Source organism: Balaenoptera physalus (genome assembly GCF_965194825.1).
Source record: "Balaenoptera physalus genome assembly, chromosome: 8".
In the NCBI taxonomy this organism is placed as follows: Eukaryota; Metazoa; Chordata; class Mammalia; order Artiodactyla; family Balaenopteridae; genus Balaenoptera; species Balaenoptera physalus.
The window spans coordinates 121,647,786-121,671,250 of NC_138887.1; the positions used below are offsets into that span (position 1 = coordinate 121,647,786).

Genomic DNA, 23,465 nt, shown 5'->3' on the forward strand with positions numbered 1-23,465 from the left:
TCCCTTTACGCTAGGGAGACAAAATGTCCCTTGTAAATGAAACCTGTTTACATCTAAAGGGAAATGATTGGAAAAAATATCGTAAATAATAGTACTAGTGGTGCTCAAATCAAAATCCAAAAACATCATGGAGGTGGTTGGCAGTTAAGCAGACTCTGGGAGCCACTCCTCTGGCGAAAAGAGCAGAGTTTAGAAGCAGCCCAAGCTGGACTGAAACCCAGCCCGCCACTCTCAGGAATGTATGATTTTAATGACCCCTCAGAGCCTTGGGTTTCTCATCTGTAAATAGGGTAGAAAGGCCGCCAGGGATGCCATGAAGGTTACTTAAACAACTAATGTGCAGCCTTCCTTGATGGAGTAAATGTTAGTTCCCTTTTTTGGCCACTGATGTGGAAGGAGAAATCTTAATAGCATCTTGAATCTGAGCCAAAGATATAATTTTTGCTCAGATAATGAGAAAATTATAAAATGGAAAAACATAGACTTTGGAGCCAGGCGACCCTATTAGCTTTTTTGACCTTAAGTCAGTTTCCTCATCCATGAAACGAGGATAATTAAGATGCCTATTTTGCATGATTATTGGGAGAACCTGGGGTAATATATAATCAAATCACGTAGTAGTAACCACACAAAGTGCATAGAAGGCAATAAATAATGGCTCTTGTTATGGTCCAGATTAGGGGATTACCACGACTTCCCTTCCTCATTGGAACCACCTTTGTCTTTCAGGTTGTATCCTAATGTGCATAAAACATTTTCCAGCATTTGGAGGGAAATCATTTAATAAATGTCTGGGGTCAAGAAGCACCAAGATGTATAGGAGTCATTCTCCCGGGCTTTGGGAATTGGGGTTTTTTTCAGTGATCACTTACGTGATTTAGGTGTCTGTGCAGATTCTAAATAGAGATGCAGTCACCTCATTAATCAGAGGTTCAAGGCGTTGAAAGCACATCTACTCACCACCCTTTTCTCCTTGTGCCACTTTTATTTGAAAACTGTTATCTCTATTTTTCTACTGACAGTTACATTCTGCCTTTCAAGAGGTCTTTTTTAGGATTAAAGGTGGTAATTTGGCTCCTCTAAAAGGAATTTTTATAAGGTGATAGCCTCTAAACTTAATGTGGGTTGGAGTACAGATCTTCCTTGACTTAACGATGGCGTTATGTCCCGATTCACCCATTGTAAATTGAAAATATCCTAAGCTGAAAAATGCATTGAATACCCTAACCTACCACACATCACAGCTTCGCCAGCCCACCTTAAACATGCTCAGAGCACTTCCAGTGGCCTGTAGGTGGGCAGAATCCTCCAACACAAAGCCTGCTTTATAATAAAGGGTTGACTGTCTCGTGTAATTTACTGGACGCTGTACTGAAGGTGAACAGCAGGCTGGCCGTCTGGGTCTAGGATGTATGTTGTCAGTGTATGATGCTTCTCCACCCCGCCCCCACCCCCTGCCCGTGATCGCAGGGCTGACTGCAGCTGCCCTGCATCACGAGAGAGAGAGAGATCAGACCACACAGCACTGCCTGGGAAAAGAGCGAATTCCAAAAGTCCAAGTACAGCGTCTGCTGAATGCATATCGCTTTCACGCCATCATAAAACTGGAAAACCATAAGTAGAACCATCGTGAGTCAGGGGCTGCCTGTAGAGCTGTTCCCTTGGGGTTACTGTCATGCGCTACTAGTTCCCAGGAAGGGAAAGCAACGTGATGTCCTGAAGGAGGACCCTCCTGACGGCGGTTCTGCTAAATCTCCTTCAAGTCCCGTTTCCATAACTCCTAGTGATAGTTTGCAGCTTGTGTCTCCTGAAATTCTAAGGAGTTTGAAATTTTGCTTTATTAATTAACATTTTCATTTTGCTAACATTTCGGAGCGCACTGATTTTCCAGAAGTGCTAATTACCAAGCTCACCGCAGAAGATGGGCTGCATGTTAAAATATTCCATCTGATGCTCCCCGCTGAGCTCAACGCTGTCCTGGTTCAGCAGAGCCAGCCTCCACGTGGGTGGGAGGCCCTGGCGGGCGCAGCCCCATCTGAACCCGGCAGAGCCCTGGGGCTCCTTAGGCTGTGCTCCCAGAGCAGTTATGCCACATCTGTCTCTAAGTGTGTCCTTTGGTGCGAAACCCAACATGTGACATCAGATAACTAAAGCCTCTCCAGACCCCCCCTCTGCCCCCAGCTCCAGGCCGAGCTCCTGTCATGTGACCTGTCCCAGTCCTGTGGCTCCTTGTGAGTCTAGAAGGCCCTGGAAGGTTCTGGCTGAGCCTGAGCAAAAACAGAGGGCCTCCCCTGAAGCACCATCCCTGGTGTCGTCATAATAGATGTACACAGACACGCATGAAGGCTCGTGTGTGGATGTGTGTAGCTGTATAAGAAGATACGGGAGTTGGGGATTTATATACATGACTTTTCTCATTGATCATCCCAGAAATTTTCAACCTGTGATATAAATAACGGAGATCAGCTGAGCCCTCCCCACCAGTTACGAGTCACCTGAACCCGGGGTGGCAGGCCATCCCGGTGTTTGTGGGGCGTTCAGTGCTAACACCGGGGCTAGCCTGGCTCACCTGCTAGCCACCCACAAGGGGCATCGGTACCCCTCCCCTCGGCCCACAGTCGTCTCCTCCTCCCTCTCCCCAAGCACATGCCTACACACGATCCTGTCCAACTACATCATCTCGTTGATTAGGTCAGTTAATTCACCTTTCCCTGCGTGCTCCCAATATGCCTGAAAAACTGAGATTTGCCACCTTGGACAGCATTTCAAAAGGCAGCTTCTGTTTTGTCATTAAAATGTGCCCTGGGTCTGTGGCCGGTGAGTGACAGTTGGAGAGAGGTGGGAGGGGGCCCAGACCCGCCCGCTGCCCCCCACTCTCTGTGTGGGGCTGCGGTCTGAGATGCTGGTGCCCACTGAGGGATTACGCGAGGGCCGCGTGTGGCCTGTGGCCCAGTGCAGCACCTGCCGCTCAGCCTGCAGGAGCTGAGAGGGCTGGTGGGGCCCCAGGCCAGGAGCGACGAGCCCAGGCGGCTCAGACTCATAGCATAAGCCCTGTGCTTGCCCAGAGCTGTGCCAGTGTTTGTACGAGATAAAGGAAAAAGCGAGGACGTTACTGTGGCGTAAAGGAGATTAATATTTGGACAAGACTATACACATGACATAATCTAGGAAAGTTATTACAGAATTTTAGAAGCTAAAGAGTCTTAAGTCCCCTGTTTTTTAAGACAGGGAATTGTGCTTAGTGGTTGCTACAATTGGCATTCATGAATTAGAGGAAGCGAGGTGAAGGTAGTCATAGAAGGCTTCCTGAAAGAGGCGGAGTAGACATGGGCTTTGCAGAGCAGGACAGGAAGGCATTGCTATGGACTGAATGTTTGTGTCCCCCAAATTCACATACGGAAACCCTTATGCCCAGTGTGGTGGTATTAGGAGGGGGGCTTTGGGGGTGATGAGGTCATGAGGGTGGAGCCCCCACGAATGGGATTCGTGCCGTATAAGAAGAACCACGGGAGGTGATTTCTCTCTCTGCCACGTGAGGGCCCAGCAAGAGGACACCCTGTGTGGACCAGGAGGAGGGGCCTCACCAGAACCCGACCCTGCGGGCACCCTGGTCTTGGACTTCCAGCCTCCAGAGCTGTGAGCTATAAATGTTTGCGTTTAAGCGGCCCAGTCTGTGGTGTCCTGTTGTAGCAGCCCGAGCTGCTGAGACAGGCTTTGGAGAAGAGGGCGCGGTAGAGGCCTCGACGCAGGGTGTCAGCGGCGGGGCTCTGAGTGGATGGGGCATCTCTGGCCATGAGGTTATCGGCCTGGCTCTAAGCGATTGACCCTGAGATGCGTGGCCTTGGTGACTGAGTTCCTACACACGTTTCTTTAACACCAATTACAGAGGATACTGTGCGAGTGTCAGAGGGAGCAGCCTGGTCCAGAGGCCGCAGAGCCAGATCCTGGAGCCGGCAGCCTGGGCCAAACCTCAGCTCACGCCTGTCACGTTGGGCAAATCACTTAAACTCCCTGCGTGTCATCTTCCTCCAGCTGGGGATCAAAGCGGCACCGCCCATGGGCTTATAGGAGGATGTAACTAAAAATCCCTGTGATGCCACATTCATGGTTTGTTTTTTTTTTCCTGGTCGTGCCGTGCAGCATGCGGGATCTTAGTTACCCACCCAGGGATCGAACCTGTGCCCCCTGCATTGAGAGCTCAGAGTGTTAACCACTGGACCGCCAGGGACGTCCCAGTGTTTGTTAAATGAAAGAGCTGTGGCCGGTGGTGTGGGGCGAGCAGCCTGGGGACTCTCACCAGGCAGGTGACAGGAGAGTGACCAGGACCAGCACACTTGGGGTCAATCCCAGGGCCGCCCTGAGGGTCAGAGTCACGTTTGCGTGTCAGCCCAGGGGGAGGTCTGCAGGGGGAAGGGCCGAGCCAGGCCTGAGGGCTCCAGCAGGACGGCAGAGCCTTGCCCAGAGGGAGGGGGGGCGGGGGACATGGTGCTGGCTTCCAGAAGGTTCCTGACTCCTGTGCTCATCACTGGGTCTCACGTGATGTTGGAATTAGCGGCTCCACTGAGGGCTTCGGATCCCAGTATTTAGGAACTAGAGGGGATGTGAACGTGGAATGTTGACTGCAAACGGGGACCTTCCCAAGTGCTCTGCACAGACACGCAAGGTCACCTAATGGGTGAGAAGTTTAGTCTGGGGCATCTGGCGGGTGGTGGAGCCGGCCCTGAGTCCCTGCTGCCCCCCTTGGGAGATGTGCGTTCCCCTCGCCTCCTGCCACAAACACCCGTGTGCCCACTGGCAGCTCAGCGCTCTCCCCGGCCCCTGCTCAGCCTTCCCCAGCCAGAGGCCTCCAGAGACGTGTGTGGCATCTGACAGTCAGAGTCTGCATAGGGGCTGGCTCCGGTGCTCCCACCGCGATGGAAGGGCAGAAATGCCTGGCACAGGCTCAGGGTTGCCCTGTCTGGTCCCTCCAGCCTCAGTCCTGGGCGTCGGAGGATGGGACCCGTCAGCCGCAGCGGTGGGATCTCTTTGGCATCGGTGACTTAGGTGCCCAGTTAGGGCTGGTCGTGGAGCAGCAAAGCCTCGATGCCCCAGGGCTTGAGGTGCTCACTGTGTCTTCTCTGTGTCTCTGGAATGTTTATTGCTTTTAATATGAATTAGCCATTGACATAGGGACTCGTTTCAGACAGAGGCAGCGATGAAGGAAACAGTGAGTGACAGGGGTGGTGTCGAAAGTGAAAGCACAGCCTCTCTGAGGTCCTAGGACCGCAGGCTGGGATTTTGTGCCCTGCTGGCTCCCCCGCCTCTGTGTGCACCCAGCTGGTATGGTGAATGCTTGTTTCCAGCCCCTTTCCCATCATATATGACACCCCTTGGCAGTTAGGATGCTGGCGTGTTCATTATTTTATCCCCAGTTCCCAGTACTGGTGCCAGGCTCATTTTAAGTAGTTGATTAATTTTTATTATTTATTTTCCCATTGTAAAAGTAATACAAACTATAGAAAGTAAAAAATATAAAAAGAAGTAGGGGAAAAAACTTCTTGTAAAAGGACCAATAGATCCAGTATCCATAGACAATTACTATTAATATTTTAGTGTGTTCTCTTAATTTTGTTTCCAAGAATAGAAACACTTACAGTTATAATAATAACTATAGTTGTAATAATTATTGTTAATTATTTTATAGTTATATTAATTAGTTTTATATATCCCAACTTTGTGCCCAGTGTGATTCAGTTAGCATTTTATACAATTAAATACTTGTTCGAAACATAATTTTTAACAGTTACATAATAGTTCATTGAATGGATTTACAAAAATTAAATCATTTTCCTGTTGGACATCTAGACTATTTATAAATTCAGTACTACACTTGATGCAGTGGAATATCTTTGCGCCTAAAATGATGAGGAGTTACTGAGTCAAAAAAATGAACACTTTTTTTTGCCAATTGATAATCTTAATTGAAGTATTGAACACTTTTTTAAGGCACTTGATATACATTTACAAATTGTTTCCTGTGTGCTTAATCGGTCATATATTTACTGCGTAAAACATCAGGCTGTATCATTAAAAAAATATTGCTGCTTCTACGAATTTTCAAAACTCTTTGCTAACGTAATTCAGTTGCATTGCTATTTAAATCAGCATGTATTTAATTATATCCCGTAGTTGATTAAATTAATATGTATTGAGTAGTTGATTATTTTCTATAAATTAATACCCTTGGCATCTTTCTTGTGAATTTTCTGGTTTTATTCTGGGTCCATTCATCTTTTCTTGTCTCGGTGTGTAAATAATAGAAAAGATCACTGACGAGAGTGTGACAGGTAGCAGAAATCATCTCTAAGGACTTCACGGTGTAGCCCGGAGCCGGTCCCAGCAGAACCACGGCAAATGTCTCCTGAGCATAAATGCCAAGGACGGCGGGCTTCTGAGCTGGACTGTCTTTGATCCCCACTCCCACCCTCTGGGGAAATGCTGAGGAGCGCTAACGAGCTGGGAGGTGAAGAGCCGAAAGGAAGAGGACTTTCCAAGACCGCGCATCATCTACAGACCAGATAGTGAGCCCCCAGCGGCTGAAGAGAGGTCGGCTGTTTATCACATCACCTTGGAGAACAAAGTCCGAAGACCAGTCACCCGGGGAGCGTCGGAGGGAATGTGTCTGAGAGGGCTGAGCTGGCGTGTCGGGGACGGTGTTAGTGGCCTCAGTGTACCCTCAGAGCAGACACTGCACACTTCACATACCTGGTGCGATGCAGGTGACCCAAGCAGGAAGGCCCGAGTGGTGTTTCAGCGGCAGCGTTGCTGGCCTTACGTTGGGACTGTACACAAAAAGTCCTGGAAACTTACCAAGAAAACAATGGATTTTTTCATCCCCTTAGGAAGATACTGGAAAATTCATTCACTTCTCTGGAGTCAGAAGACTATGTTTGGCAACCGATGAGGCTTGAATTTAACTGCGGTATAAAAAGATTGAGAGAGCGCCTCGCACTGATTTCTGCCAGTCAGTGCATTTGTCATTTCTCTCAGTGCGTTTAGAGAGTTTTCAGACCCACTCCCATGAAGGCCCAGCGGTCCAGCCATTCTCACCAGCAGAGTTGCTCAAAATTGTTCATGATTTTCATCTGGAAGAAGCAGCAAATTGCAGTGTGCATCAGAGTCACCGGAGGGCCCGCTACAACTCGGTTGGTCTGGGGAGGGTCCTGAGAATTAGCGATTCTCGCGGGTTCCCAAAGGCTGCTGGCGCTGCTGGCGCTGGAATCACGGGCGTGTGGGCTAAGCAGTTCGTTTCTAATTTTGTCACTAAGTAGCTCTGTGACCTTGGGTGAAAGCTTCGCCTCTCTGAGCCTGCCCCTCAGTTCTACAGAATAGCAGGGTGTCTGGACGGTGAGAGGCCACAGATCACGGACTCCGGAGTCGCGCTGCCTCGGCCCAAATCCTGGCTCTTCCAACGGGCAAGCTGCATCACCTTGGGCGAGTGTCTGTGCTGGTGTCCAGGGCAGAAAGTGGCTCTCACAGACAGCCCAGAGCCACAGGACATGGGCGAGGGACGGCTTCAAACTAGGCAAACGGGGAGTGGAGATTGCCGCGAAGTGCTCAGCCGGAACATCCAGGCGTAGAACAGAAGCAGATATTCTCCTGAGTCGAGTAACCCAGTACATCCAGCCGTCCTTTTGTTGGTACAATCAGCGTGTTGCCACAGAGCGGCAGTCGCTGTGCTAGTGGTTACAGCACGTCTGAGGATTGCTTTCGGCTCAGCCCAGGAGGCAGTGCCCCGTGGAGAGAGGTGGGGCTCTCCGGGGGTTGCCACGCGGCCTGAAAGCCCCTGCGAGAGGCCCTTTGTGTGGCTTTGAAGTGGCCTTCCCCCCAGACCCTCTAAAGAAAGGCACCTCGTTCGGTGGTTAACGCTGACCCCAGACGGTGGCCTGTTCCGTGGCGTTTCCTGGTGGCAGTGATGGTGCCCGTCCCCACGGAGCAGGGAACTGGGCTGCCTGAGGGACGGGCGGCCCCGTGCAGGCGCTGCCGTGGACAGCGCAGGCTCTCAGGCGGGGGCTGTGCCGCCAGCTAAAGACACCAGAGGGGAGGACAGCTAGGTGGCCGCGGCCCGCAGAGGCAGGTCCCACGGTGGTTCAAGTTCATTCGGGGTTGACGAGCTGTTTGCACAGTAAGAGTAACTGCTGCGCATCCCGCCCCCAGCCTGAGACTCCCCAGGGGCCGTGTCACGTGATTGTCCTGTCCCCCGTGCCATGCCTCCAGGGAGCCCCGGGGGCGCCGCCGTCCACCCACTCGCCCTGTCAGATCAGGAGGCTCCTTCACACCTGCCTTCCCTTGGCCTGTGTCCAGGCAGCACCGCGCCCTGGGAACCCACCCCTGTCGCTGCAGTCCCACCATTGGGCCAACACCGCCCAAGCCTCCACTGTCCCTCTGGACCGTCCCCCGGGACCCCTTGCCCTCTGCCCCGCCCCCTACACGGCAGCAGGGTGTCAGGGAAAACACAGCACCACCTTCTCACTCGCTCTCTTAAAACAGCCAACGACCATGATGCCGCCAAAGCTCCCCAGGCGCTCCGCGGCTCTCAGGAGGAAGCGCAGTCAGTAACGCGGCCTGTGGGGCCTGCACGGCTCCCCGGCCCCTTCGCCAGCCTCGCCCCCGACACTGCCTGCCCTGACCTGGCCCCCGGCCCTTCATTCCACACGGGCCGCCCCATTTGCCCAGACAGACGGAGGCCTCTCTCCCCTGCGATGCCCTGTGCCCCTCCTCCCCCCCGACAGCTGCGGCCCCCCCTCCGCGTCATCCCAGCTCAGGAGCCATTCTCAGGGAAGACCCCGAGCCCAGGCCAGACGGGGGCCCTGTCACCTGGCCTTACAGCACCTTGCCCTCCCAGCACTTCTTGTCCTGACCAGGCCGTCCGTGCGCAGCCCCGCAGCTCCGAGGCCCTCGGGGAGGAGAGAGAGCTTGGAAGGTGCTCGCAGCCGTGCTCAGGCCAGGCACCCGCTCGCTGCTTCCCTGACGCGACCCCGCCCCGAGGTCCTGGGTGCGTTAGGAGCCTCACATCTCTGTGGTCGAGATGAAATTGCTCAGCTCCCATATCCCAGGGGACACTGAATACGGCCATCAACTCCTCAGGAGCATAATTTCATTTAGGGACTTTTTCCTCGGATTTGAAAAAATAACATCTCTGAACTCTCCAAGTTCAAATGTGGGCTCATCAAGTGGGAAGGATCCCGAGAGCTTTTTCTTGGTGGGCGACTCTGAAAAGAAAGCCTTTCCTTGACCATTTAAGGGCTACACTGAGGAGAGGGTCTTTATGGTGATGTTCCCGATGTTTCTTCTTGATTTTGGTTGACATTCGATAGGATGAAAAACGTGAGTACTTTCTGGCAAGAAGAATGGTTTTAGATTATGTACAGGACTTTCTCTTTCTTGGCTCTGAACTCTGCTCTTTGGCATTAAATCCTGCATTAGTTTGCTGCGTCAAAATGTGATGTGATGTCTTCCACTGATTTTTGGAGGAAAGGGCAGAGGGGGCAGTACTGACACAAGCAGCTGCAAGAGCCCTGCTGTTAGAACGTGTCCTCGTAGCAGGGACCCAACAGGCTGACGCTGCTTAGTATGCCAATGGTGCGTTTCCTTTAAAGGTGCTTTGTAACCTTCAGGGTTTTCGCCAGCAAAATTGTCTCCTTTTATCCTCCCAGTAGCACCACAAGGCTGGCACGGCAGGTGTGATTATCTGTATTTATGGGTGGCAAAATCCAGCGGCAGGACAGCAAGTGAATTTTGCCACGTCCCACCTCTGCCTGGGCAGGAATCAACATGAGAGCCAAGTGTGCTGAATTTCAGGCGATGGATTAACTGGGGAAATGACGTGCTCACACAGAACAGACTCGGGAGTCTTGGCCGCCTGCACAGGTCAGATGAGAGCTTGCTGAGCAACTGCTCAGCGCCCTGCCTGGCTGATGGGAGGCGCTTGCACACCTGTTTGTGGGGTTGGTGTGATGCTCCCAAACTAGATAAGGACCACCGAGAATCTGGAAAACCCTCCTCGATCAACAGCTTTGCCATCCCCCCATCATTGCATTTTCCAGGCACGGTTACAAACTAGAATAATGGAAGGTCTCTTCCTTGCCCAGTTGAGCAGTAGAATGGCCAAAACAGGGAATGGGAGAGCAAAACAGAGTAAGGAAATAATTTATTTAATCTACAAATTGGTCACTTCCTGAAACTGAGCTTTGAGTAATCGGAGAGTGATTCTCAGCAACTTTACGTGTTGACGTGGGAAGAGACATGTGTCTGCACATGTACACGTATGTTATTCCCCTTTAGTTCAGAGGCTACAGCTTCCACCGTCATCAGGTTCTGTAGATACGGCTTGAAAAGGCCAATTATGCTTTGTTTCCAGCAGTCTTTCTCACATAATCTACACAAGAAAAGTCTCTTTCGATGTGGCTTGCTGACTGCGTCTTGTGAGCGTGCAGCCGGTCTCTGCCCCCATCGGGAGAGCACAGAGCATTCTTAGCAACTTTGGGTATTGTTTGTCAGTCTGATAGTTTGGTAAACAAAATATTCCCGTTGTAATAAGATTTCTTTCTGTTCTTCATGAATATAAACGCTTCTGTATGATCAGTACTCTGTGTGGTTCTCTGATCTACCTGTTCCTGTCCTCCACCCATTTTTTTTTATTGCACAATGAACATGATTCATGATTTCTATTCATAGGGGTTTATCGTAGGGAGATTCAGAGGTGCAGTGAAGTACAAAGATGCACACAAGAGCATTTTTATTGTAATAAAAACCAGAAGAGATGCCAAACAATAGGGACATAATTAAATAAACTATGGTATATCTCCTAAAAGGCATGTCTCAGAGAATGCTCACTGACATGGAAAAACATTTCTGATGTAGATTCTAAAACAGTGTGCAAACCTGTGTATGTTATATGACTTTAGTTTTATTAAAGCTAGGTTTTATACCCCACCGACCAACACACACATTCCCTCTCTCTCCCTCCCTCCCTCTCCCCCTCCCTTCCTCCCTCCCTCCTCCCTCCCTCCCTCCCTCCCTCTCTCTCTCTCCCTCTCTCTCTCTCTCTCTCTCTCTCTCATCTAGGAGGGAATAAAATACAAGAAAGTGTATTTTAATAGTCATATTTTGTGTATGTGTGTGGTTTGTAGGATTGTGACATTTTAACTTTCTCCCGTATATTCTATAATAATGGTGAATATGCAGAGTCAGGGTTTGGTGGCTTTTGTTGCCCCGTTTTCCACCTTCATAGTCAGCCGAACTGATGTGTGATCTCCAACCAGCCAGTCTGCTTTTCAAAAAAACGCCCAGCGCTGTTTTACTGCTCCCTCCTTTTAGTGTTGGTAAATATCCCTTCTTGTAACTGTTCCACAGTAACTACTCTGGTAACGACTCAGAAGTCCCACCATCACCCGGTTTCTCCTGACATGAACCCAGGGAGCAGGGGCCATTCTAGGAGCCTGATGGCTGCTGGAAAACACCCACGGTGGGGGGCGGGGGGGGTCTCATGTCCGCCAAGCAGATGTGCTGACTTGCAAGTCCACAGAGGCCACGCTTGGCACCAGCTGGACTCAGAAGGGTGTAGACAGGAGCCGTTGGCCAGCAGGTGGTCTCGGGTGCACCTCCCCCGCAGGGTTCCACGCAGCCGTCCACCCGACACCTGTGCAGCAGGGTCTTCTCCCCGTCCCCCCGCCGGTGACAGCTCAGTACACGGGACCCCTGTGGGTGGGTGTGGAATCCCTGCCAGGTGCCCAGAGGGAAGTGCCCAGTGACCAGAATCGTGCACTCGGGGAGGTCACGGCAATGGCTTCCTCCCAGAGTTTACAGTTCTCCTCGACCAGCTGCAACGTACCAGAAATAGCATCCCCTGCCATTAGAGCCCATATCCACCCTTACCAGGTGTCCAGGGCAATAGAAACAGAAAGTTACCTGAAGGTCACTTTCTATGCAGGGGGAACCGGCCATTAAGTTCTGAATGCAGGAGGCTTTCCCAATCTGTTAGCCACAGTTGGTAATTCTGACTTGCTGTTATGTGGCCTGTTGATGAAACCACTCAGGAGACCAGAGGTGACATAGTACACCCAGATATTAAAGCCATGTGGACACACGAACCTGATGGGCACCAGCCTCCCAAGGACATACCGACCTCTCCGTCAGCAGTTTGCTTCTTCACCAGAGTCTGCCGAAGGATGTGTTGACCGGGTGGCAAGGTTTAGAGACAGAACTTCCATGTTCTGGTGACGTGGCTTATCTGTGTGCAGTGTTTCAGTGACGTCAGTTAGCTGTGCAGTGTTTCCAGTGGGATTAGAATGGCCGACGACAGAGACGATCCCATTTGCTGGACGAATACATTGCCTCCTTATGATCGCTGCTGAACCAGCGGGCGCTACCGTGACCACCCAAACTGTTCTGTTTCACACTACAGATTAAACTTAATGTCATACATAACGGGATCGTTCATCCTCGTTTATTGTGGAAGTGTTAGTAAAATCGTGCCTGGTCAGGAAATGGGGTAACCCGAAAGAGGAAGTAGAAAACCAGGGGAAACGCAATTAGTAAATAGTGCCCACTACCAGGGTATGTTCTCGAGATCAGGACAGTCGCTATACCGTGTCAGTTAAAGAAACCTAGGCTGACCTGATAACTGGGGGTTTTAGCTGAAATATAGAGAATCTGTTTTCCCCCTTGATAGTAGCATGTTGGGTTCACTATGAATGTTGAATTTTGCCTTCATGATAAATAGTTCTCCTTTCGGATACAAGTGTAGTAATAGCATCACTAATTAATTTGCTAAACGTCTTTTCCTGATCTCAGACACTCATGAGACCTTTGGGTTCAACAATGTTAAGCATGGAGGAAACCTTAGGAACCATCCAGTCAACCTCGTATTTTGTAGTGAAGGACATGAGATTCAGTGAGGTTAAGTAACCTGCTCAGAGCTGGACACTAGTTGTCTCAGCTAGAATTTACGTTTCTACTTCAAGTCCAGCTTTCTCTATTTTATAATTCCACCGGAGCTGTGCTGCTCTCTTTTGGTCAAGCACTGGGCTGTTCAATATGTTTTCCTTTGGGCCTTGATTGTCCAGAACTAAAAGCTAAGTTGTGCCCAGTTATGGTAATTAATCGCATTCCTGGTTCCTGAGATAACGAGCTCCCTCTTTAGCTCCGTGTGTCTTTGAGCTGAGCTTTGTCGTAAGCGCCCTGGGAAAATGTGGGTATTCTTCCTGGTCTAGCTCAGGTGTCACCTCCCGCATGAAGCCCCTCCTGATCTCTCCAGGCAGAACAAACCTGCATACTGATGGTAGTAACCACAACAAGAATGGGTGTTACTGAGCCCTTACTTCGTGCCGGGCGCTGTGCTCAGTGCTTTGAAGTTGTCAGTTCACTCAGCCTCACAGCTGCGTTCTGCATTGATCTCTATTGACAGACAAAGAAACTGAGGCAACTAGGAGTCCAGCACTGGCTCAGGTCCTGCAGCAGGTCCGCTGTGCTCCCAGAGCACATGGTGCAGACGCCCTCGCGGGGCCTGGAGCGGGCTGAGCTGTGTAGAACCCAGACTCCCATTTGTAGATGTCAACATCTTCAAAGCAAAACGCACTGTTCCTTAGAGCTTGTTTCCTTTTGTTTTCCTTCCATTAAAAATAAAGCCAAGGGCTTCCCTGGTGGCGCAGTGGTTGAGAATCTGCCTGCTAATGCAGGGGACACGGGTTCGAGCCCTGGTCTGGGAAGATCCCACACGCCGCGGAGCAACTGGGCCCGTGAGCCACAACTACTGAGCCTGCGCGTCTGGAGCCTGTGCTCCGCAACAAGAGAGGCCGCGATAGTGAGAGGCCCGCGCACCGCGATGAAGAGTGGCCCCCGCTTGCCGCAATTAGAGAAAGCCCTCGCACAGAAACGAAGACCCAACACAGCCAAAAATAAATAAATAAATAAATTAAAAAAAAAAAATAAAAAAAAAAATAAAGCCAAGATGAAAAGGGATTTAATATCTATCATAGCAAATTTTACTTCTTCAGAATATTAATTGTCTACGGTCCGATTTGATTCAAAAATTTATTGTAGGCTTAGAGCGCATAAAAGAAGTTAAAATTTCATAATGCATCTTACCCTTAGGCAAACTCGTAAGAACAGCTCCTGAAATTAAATGAGGATGTGTACTTGTGTCTAGAAGTTTTCCAGCTCATTTCTGGGTGAAGTGAATCTTTGAAGAGGCAGGAGTCCCGAGCAGGAAGCTAATACTTGATAGAGCTTTCGGCTCCAGCCTTCCATGACAGCGATCTGTGGGAACTGCCCTTCTGCATCTTCAGTTTAAAATGTCAACATTTATGCTGTTTCCTACACTTGCAAAATACCCTTTCTCACTGGTCTCTTAAATGACACTGACAATATCTTTTTTAGAATTTCTTTTTAAAAAAATCTGATTGAGTCCTGTTCTTGGTCCACATAGCTCAGTTTCCACAGACATTGGATATTTGCATCATGTGCTTAGGTCCTTGTGGGGGTAGCAGGCAAAGAATTTACTTACAGAAAACACAGGGCAGAATTGAGCAGTGCCTGGAGGACGGGCTAATTTATACTTTAAGAGCTTCGGGAGACATTAGATTTGTCCTGGGCCACTGCTTCATAGATTTGGTTGCACACTGGAATCGCCCAGGGTGTTTCTTTAAAATACTGATGCCAGGGGACGTCCCTGGTGGCGCAGTGGTTAAGACTCTGAGCTCCCAATGCAGGGGGCCTGGGTTCAATCCCAGGTCAGGGAGCTAGATCCCCCACGCATGCTGCAACTAAGGAGCCTGCAAGCCACAACTAAGGAGTCTGCCTGCCGCAACTAAGACCCAGGGCGACCAAATAAATATTAAAAAAAAAAATACTCATGCCAGGGTCCCACCCCTAGATCCTAACCATTGGGCTGGGCTCTTGGACCTGGCTGTAGGATATGTCAGAGCTCCTCAGATCATTCTAATACACATCAGAATTAGAGAGCCACTGACCTAGCCCACCCTCCCCCCGGCCCCAGGGAATTTGGGGCTGACCTAAGGTCAGAACTGTAGCATCTTCCAGGGCACCCCAGGCTGCACATGGGCCACCCAGCTGCTCCAGGGAACGGCTGGGGAACCACTCTGTCTTCTCCTGCAACTTCACTCCCCACGCCCAGGGCATCCCCCCGCTGTCCCTGGCTGGTCCACCTCTGTCTGTCTCCACCATCCCCCCGGCAGCTGACGGGCTGCCTCCTGCCCTGCCTTCTCATCGGCACGGGCCTGGGCTCGCCCACAGAAGACTTGCCTCTAGCCACGTTGCTCCCCTTCTCGAGCTTCTGCCAAGGGCTTCCTGCTGCCTCTGGGGTCCTGTAGCCCACGGGCGGACCCTTGGGGGCTGGCCCCTGCCTTTCTCCCACGCCCCGGGCTTCCACTCCTGCTTCTCCTTCTCCTCACGCCCGGCAGGACCGGTCACAGGGAGCTCTCGTCCAGCTCCTCCAGCTCCCCAGGCCCATGCCTGCCTCTGGTTCTCTCTCACACTGTTTCCTCCGTGTAACCTAATTTATCAGCCCCCCTTTCTTCATCCTGCTCGCCATTCAGATCTCAGCCTAAAGCCCCCTGACACCTGCCACAGCATGGGTGAACCTTGAGGACGTTATGCTCAGTGAAATAAGCCAGACACGGAAGGACAAAAGCTGTGTGATTCCCGTTACACGAGGTCCCTGGAGTCGTCAGATCCCTGGACACAGAAAGCAGAAGGGTGGGGGCTGGGGGCGGGGGAGGGGGATGAGGAATCAGTGTTTAATGGGGACCGAGTTTGAATTTTGCAGGATGCAAAGAGTCCAGGAGATGATGGTGCTGATGGTTGCACAGCAGTGTGAGTGCACTTGACGCCACTGAGCTGTGCACGTAAACGTGGTCAAGGTGGCAAATTTTGTGTCATGTATGTTTTACCACAATAAAGAAACTTTTTTCCAGTCACTTTCTCAGAGACTCCTTGCCTGTCCTTTAGTTAGTAGTTAAGTTAGTGGCCTAAGTTAGTGGCCTAAGTTAGTAGTACTGTTACGTGTTCCCAGAGCTCCTCAGAACATTTTCCTTTTAAAGTTTGTCTTCTTTACCGGATTGTGAGTAAAGGCACATGATACGTCCCACCTCATTCTCCCATGACTGGCACAGAGTTGGTGCCCACTAAGTAACTTTTCATAAATGTTGAGTGAATAAATCTCAGATTTCAAGCTTCCCAGCCCACCAGTCACAGTTCCTAGGAAAAATACAATTGCTAAGATAGTCAAAGCCATTTGATGTTAACATACCCACGAGTATCAGACAGATTGTCTGGTCATGGTAAATGATAACATTGGGTGAACTCTGTGGAGTTTGAGTCTCCAGTTGACCTTAAATGTAGATGATTTTGGAGGTGGGTGAGCCCCAAAGGGTCCCGAGACTACGTCTGTTCTGTCAAATAAATGCAAAGGAAAATGCAGACCACATTGCTGGTTTGGGATTTTTAAAGAATATCCTATTTGTAAGCACTTCCTTGATTAACGTTATGTTTTTTTTCTTTCCAAATTAGATATTTATCTTTGAAAACAATATCTACTACTGTGCACACGTCGGGAAGCAGGCCATCCGTGTGGTCTCAACTGGGAAGGAAGGCGTGATTTACAACGGCCTTAGCGACTGGCTGTACGAAGGTACGTGGGACGTGGGAGGCTTGGTTCCTGTGGTCGCTGCTGCTGCGTCACTGGGGTTGGCTGTGGTGGTGTTTCCTCCGACTCTGTCAATTAAACTCCGTTTCTTGAGGTTCTGCTAAATTACAAAGAGACTGTGGAGCCTCGGGGAGCAGCAGGCGACCGTCGGGGGCCTGCGGTGTCAAGCAGTCACCTGGTGGCCAGGTGGGCAGGGCATCCTACAACCCTGTGCTGTGCTGGGGGGGTGACTCCGGGAACAGTCAGGATCCCAAACGTGCAGGTTTCCTGCTCCCTTTCTGAGAGGTTGAGCGCCTGGTTCTGCCTGGGGAAGGGAGAGCTGGAAAAGACATCAGAGGGTAAAGCTTCCAAAAGAAACACGTCAGGGTGGCCTGCTGGCCTGTGTGCATCCGCCTCACTGGACGTTTTCTGCTACTGGTTTTCCTCTGGCACCGGAGGGCTCCAGCGGTATGCATTATTAAATGACTAAAAATCTGAGTGAGAAGCTCTCTTCTTAAGCATTTATAACCTGCCTCCATGTTAATGACAACTTCGTCGTAACAATAACAGTCCTGTATTGATTGCCGTTAGTTGCCAGGCGCTATGCTAAGCACTTTAGTGCTTTTTATTACCTCATTTACCCGCCACGTTAGTCGAGGCTGCTATAAGGAACACCACAGACTGGGCGGCTTAAGCAACTTTTATTTCTCATAGTTCTGGAGGCTGGGAAGTCCAAGATCAGGGCTCCAGCAGAGCTGGTGTCTGGTGAGGGCTCTCTTCCTGGCTTGCAGATGGCCACCTTCTCCCTGTGTCCTCACATGCTGGAGGGAGAGAAAGTCATGGGAGGAAGCTCTGGTCTCTTCATCCTCCTAGAAGGGCACTAACCCCACCATGGGGGCTCCACCCTCGTGACGTCATCACCTCCCAAAGGCTCCACCTCCAAACACCATCACATTGGGGATTTTGGCTTCCACATGAATTCTGTGGGGCCACAGACATCCAGTCCATAACGCCCTCATGAGAGCATTCTGAGATGAGTGCTGTTATGGACATTTCACAGAGGAGGCGCAGTGAGGGTAAGTCATCTGCCCAAGGTTACACGAGGTTAGGGGAGATGTATCATGGAGTATCACTGTTCAAGTGCAGGACTACCCCTTTCTGGAAATGCAGATGTCAACAGGATGCCGACGCAGCCCAGCACTGGGCTGATAAACAGCTTGTGCTCTTGTCAGCCTACCGGTCTGAGACCACATGATCACAGGAAGAATTCACTGTGCTCGGCTGGGGCAAGGCGGGGGGGTCAGGGGACCCCCAACGGGGTCTGGGCATGATGAAGCCCAGAAAATATCATGTTTCCTCAGTGCTGTGCATTCCTCAAGCTGGGTTCTGCATTGCAGAGGCTTATGTATCCTAAAGGACACAGCGGATGGACCTGTATGCTTAGTCCTACTTCCCATCGTGATTTCACTGAAGCGCAAGGTTGACTTGATTTCCATTTTTTTAAATCAAGGTGTAAGTCGTAGATAATAAAATGCACAATTATAAAGACACAGTTTCATGGGTTTGACAAAGTATACACTGGGCAGCACCATCAAGATATAGAACATTCCAGGAACTCCCTGGCGGTCCAGTGGTTAGGACTCTGCACTCGCACTGCCAGGACCGCAGTTCAATCCTTGGTTGGGGAACTAAGACCCCGCAAGCCATGTGGCGTGGCCCAAAAAAAAAAGATATAGAACATTCCATCATCTTAGAAAGCACCCCCCGAGCCCGTTTCCAGTCAAGTCTCCCCTCAACCCAAGCTTCCCTTCCAGAGGCTACTGCCATCCTGATTTCCGTGCAGCTGGCTTCCTAACAGAATGCTGGAACGTGGGCACCCATCTAGGCCGTCCCTCTCAGTGTGGCCTCCCTGGAAGTCCCGTGTTTGTTCCAGCATGGCTTCTGCTGCTCGGAGCACCCAAGATTCTGGTACTGAGCCGCCTTCGGGGCCCCAGGAGAATCGACCTTGGGGTTTTATTGGGTTCACACGAGGGTGTCACTGGAACAAAATAGACACTGTCCAGTGTCCACCGTGCTTCCACTGTCCTGTGCACAAACAGCCTTATGAGCAGCAGGCCCAAGTTCCAGGGCCATCAGGGCAATAACAACCCAATGACCCCTAAGAGAGAGAGGCCCCTGGAGTCCTGGCTGGAAGGACCTAGACCTGCCCTAGGAATAATCTCCTTCAAAAATCCATCGCCAGGAGATGGAGAATGTCTTTTTTAGTATCTTCCTAATAAAACAAAAAGCTCATTGCCTTGCAATTCAAAGTAAGCTTTTGCTTCAGCAAATCCGTTGAAAAGAAATGCTTCCTCAAGGCATTTACACAGAATTGTGTTGGTGTGATAACAGGGCCCCAAATATTCTAAGTCAATCACAGCTGATGTAGCAGCTTCACCTCCTTAGCGTTGTCCCCTGGAAGGTCAGATATGCTGATGCTTCGATTTCTGAAGTTGGGAGCGTGAGAGCTCTGGGGAATCTCGGTTCCTTTTTTAATAATTGGAAGGTAAACTCTGAAGATTGCCTTTTTCTAATCTGTGACTTAACTGCTTCACTTCCACATGCTCCTTAAAAAAAAAAAAAAAAAAAAAAGAGGAGAAAAAGATTAGGGGGAAAAATACCCTGACAGCATTTGAAGGGGGCCTGACTCGCTTGGAGATGTTAGTTCTGAGAAGAAACGAAGCTATATAAGTTCTGAACCACCCTGCAGCCCGTAGGCTTGTTGGCAGTCAAATGCCATATTGATTTGTTTTGTTCCCAAAAAGGAACTTTGAACGTATTGAACATTTCAGAATATCGAGGACTGAGGGAGGGAAGAAGGAGACCTGGGGACTGCCAGGAATCTCCATCCCTGGACCAAAGGTTTACACGCACTCGGTAGGAAACTTCCCCAATTAACCGACGCAAGCCCCACACACGGAAACGCACCCGCGGCACTGCCTGCAGCCTCGACCGCGTGTCTCACTGACGTTCCAGACGCCCTGCCTCGTGGTGACCACACACTGATCTTGATAAGCAAAGTGCATGTCTTTATTTTACTCTTCTGGGCAAATGTCATGGAGTTACATAGAACTTTGATTTTAATATGGGATTACAAACGAGAGTGTCCTACAAACTGTTTTAAGGTTTACGAAAGTTGGTTATCCAGAAACTAAAGATGTTACTAGTTTTTTGAGAAGTCAGAGAGGAAGGTTCTGTTAAGAATTTGCACTTTCATGTAAATGTTAGCAATTTTGCAAAGCTCCTAATATGTAGGCTTATGGGCAAAGAGCTGGATTGTCCAAATTTTTATGAAAGGTTCATGGTTACCAGTGTTGCAGAGATGGTTGTATTTTCCAGTTGCTGCTATTTGTTTATATTATTGGGTTGGCCAAAAAGTGCCTTTGGTTTTTAAGTAAAAGTAGAGACACATTTCTCATTTCCACCAAGAACTTTATTGAACAACATATTCATCCTTTTGTTCCACTACCTTCTGCCATTTTTTAGGCAACTTCATAATTCCATCTTCCCAAAACTTTTTCTCTTTTTGAGCAAAGAACTGTTCCAGGTGTCTTCCAGGGAATTGAAATTTTTTCCATTAAGAGAATTTTGTAAAGACCGAAATAAATGGAAATCCAAAGGTGCAATGTCTGGTGAATACGGTGGATGAATCAGAACTTCCCAGCCAAGCTGTAACAGTTTTTGCCTGGCCATCAAAGAAACATGCGGTCTTGCGTTACCCTGATGGAAGATGATGTATTTTCTGTTGACTGATTCCGGACGCTTTCGTCGAGTGCTGCTTTCAGTTGGCCTAATTGGGAGCTGTACTTGTTGGAATTAATCTTTTCGTTTTCCAGAATGAGCTCATAATAGAGGACTCCCTTCCAGTGCCACCATATACACAACATCACCTTCTTTGGATGAAGACCGGCCTTTGGTGTGGTTGATGGTGGTTCATTTCGCTTGCCCCACAGTCTCTTCTGTTCCACATTATTGTACAGTATGCCCTTTTCATCACCCGTCACAATTTGTTTTAAAAACGGAACATTTTCATTCCATTTAAGTAGAGAATTGCATGAGGAAATACAAAGGTTTTTTTTGCTTAACTTACGTGAAAGCCAAACATCAAAACGATGAACATAACCAAGCTAGTGCAAATGATTTTCAGCGCTTGATTTGGATATTTTGAGTATGTCGGCTATCTCCCCTGTGGTATAATGTTGATTTTTCTCAATTAATGTCTCAATTTGATCACTATCAACTTCAGCTGGGCTACCTGACCCTGTAGCATCGTCCAGTGAGAAATCTCCAGCATGAAACTTCACAAACCACTTTTGACACATTCCATCCGTCATAGCACCTTCTCCGTATGCTGCACAAATCTTTTTTGGTGCTTCAGTTGCGTTTTTACCTTTCTTAAAATAGTAAAGCATAGTATACGGAAAATGTTGCTTTTTTTCTTCCATCTTCAATATTAAAATGGCTACACAAAAATTCACCAATTTTGATAAGTCTTTTTTAAATACATGCTGATATGAAGCTGTCACATACAATCTACCAAAATTGTTTCGAATGAAGTTAAAGATAACTAAGCACTACCAGAGTCATCTTATGGAGAAAACCAAACAAACCTTTTGGCCAGCTCAGTATTTTCATTTTCATCATTGCGATCATACATATGAGGTACAGTGTGGTACAGCACAGAATTTTGGGCCAATAATTTTTCAGTAATGAAACTTTAAGTCATTACATGTTTTCACTAAACTAGGAGACCTCCACACCTCTATTGCCAAAGCAGTCATATGTGTAATCCTAACTAAATATCAGTATTCAGTGATATGTCATTATCATGAAATGGCTCCTACCCCAGTGGAAAGCTGGAATGTGTCAGGCTCGTTTGAGAACCACTCTCTCCCCACGTGTGTACCAGTCCTTGTCACCTCAACTCCTCTGAGACCCGACGGAGGTAGGGTAGGGGCAGTGAACTTGAGAAGGTGTTCACAAAGCACAGCCTGGCGCCATCAGGCTGGGATGTCAGGGAGAGCTGAGAAATGCCTGGAGGGCATTTATTTAATATCTGGTTTGGTGTGGATGAAACGCCGGGATGAATTTTACCCTGAACTAGTCCAGAGCTTGGTGGTACTTGGAAACGTGGTTGGATGCAGGGAGGCTGCTCGGTCGGGCAGCCTAGCCGCGTGAGAGTCAGCGGGAGTGATGCTGAGTAAGGCCCGCTGCTGGCTGCTCGGTGTCAGCTCCTCTGCTTGGCTTCAGGACCTAGGCAGTCAGGCCGTGCCTGGCTGACAGTGACCAGAGGGAGAAGCACGAGAGGACCGGACGCTTCTGTTGCGCCCTTGCCCGGGCCCCTCGCTCTCCCTTCTCCCTAGCACACCTCCTCCCCTTTCCCGTAGTCTCGGTGCTCCTGAGGGCCAACTGCCCCATGGGGCACGGTCCCCATGGTACTCTGTCCTCTGCCCACCTGCCCGGGAGCTCCCAGGCCCTCCCCCCGGCCCCGTGCTGACTGCCGGGGTTCACTTGGGGCTGGTGTGGAGGAGCTGGGGTGCAGCTGGGCCCCCTTCCCAGGGCTGATGCGAGTGGAGGCACTTGCAGTGCCTCCTGATGCCAAGCTTAGAATGCTCTAGAAAGCCTGTTCACGCTGGTGCGATGAAAGTCACGGGAGCTTTGCTAAGCTAGAGTCATTCAGAGCTGCCCATTTGACACCCAAGCCCGGTCACGTGGTCCTTACCCTTCACGTTCAGACTCTTGTCCAGAGGCTGCAAAGCCTGGGTGAGGCTGAGGCCTGTTTGCTTTTCTTAACACTGTCTCTTCAAGCACCTTTCAGAGTCAGCACTAATGACCTTACAGTTTTCTCTCCACGGAGGTGCTCTGAGAGACCTCCGCGAGAGGCCAGGGGGCCCCCGGTAGGTGAACTAAAGTTCCTTCCTGACTTTTGTTTTGGGTGTGACTCCACGCCTTACAATTTGGATTATTCAAGGAGGCAGGGAGTTGACTGGGGGAATGGCTGTCGTGGGAAGACATGTTGTTACGACGGAAGCCCTTACGGAGATTTTGGGGTGATTTTGAATGTGTGTGCCTTCCACGGGAACTGTTCCCCCGTAAAGAAAAGAGTTCTTCCCCGGTCATCCAGAGCACCCCAGTCTTTCTAAATTCCCTGCAGTGACGTTGCTAGGTAATATTTCCCACGGAACGTGCCTGTTGGGTTTAACTTGAACTTGTGGTTTATTCAGTGCTTGGTGAGCTGTGTGTGCTGACTTGTACGCTTAGGCTCACTGTGTCCGCTGCCCACTTTGTACGTGTCGTCGGTGGACCGAGCCAGTGGGATCCGCCGTGGCCACAGGCCTCCAGTGAACAGCCCTCGCCTGGGACTGTTATGTGTAGGTAGAGGACATAACTGCACACCAGATTTTTGTCAGTAAGAAAGTGTTTCTAATGCCTCTTGTGCTATTTATAAAACTCCCTGAAATACATTTCGATCATGATATTTTGCAAAGCTTATGGAGCCACACACTGGAGTGTACATTCTTGATTGAGTTCTTCAAATGCTAATGTCCTGAAGTACCTGGTTAGGGCACTTCAGCTGCTAGCAAACTGCATCCTGGTGGTAGATGAAGGGAACTGACATGCCCATCGTGCATCATTCCCGCTGGACTGATGGCTTTAAGGAAAGTTACGTGGCCAGGAGTTCAGTGGACTTAGAATCATGGTCACTTCTGTATGCTGTTATTCAAAGCACAGATCTGTAGTT

General features: G+C 49.7%; 1 protein-coding gene and 1 long non-coding RNA gene across 7 annotated transcripts in view; one reads left to right on the forward strand and one right to left on the reverse strand.

The window, feature by feature from the left end:
* DPP6 (dipeptidyl peptidase like 6) overlaps window positions 1-23,465 on the forward strand; it is a 1,128,731-nt gene that overhangs the window by 955,047 nt on the left and 150,219 nt on the right. For all 6 annotated transcript variants that reach the window (XM_082473772.1, XM_082473771.1, XM_082473774.1 and 3 more), the window contains exon 8: window positions 16,570-16,690. In XM_082473772.1, the coding sequence (XP_082329898.1) occupies window positions 16,570-16,690 (121 nt within the window). The remainder of the gene's footprint in view (window positions 1-16,569; window positions 16,691-23,465) is intronic.
* The window catches only part of LOC309666401, a 445,852-nt gene that overhangs the window by 260,535 nt on the left and 161,852 nt on the right, over window positions 1-23,465 (reverse strand). The gene's annotated exons all lie outside the window — the stretch shown is intronic.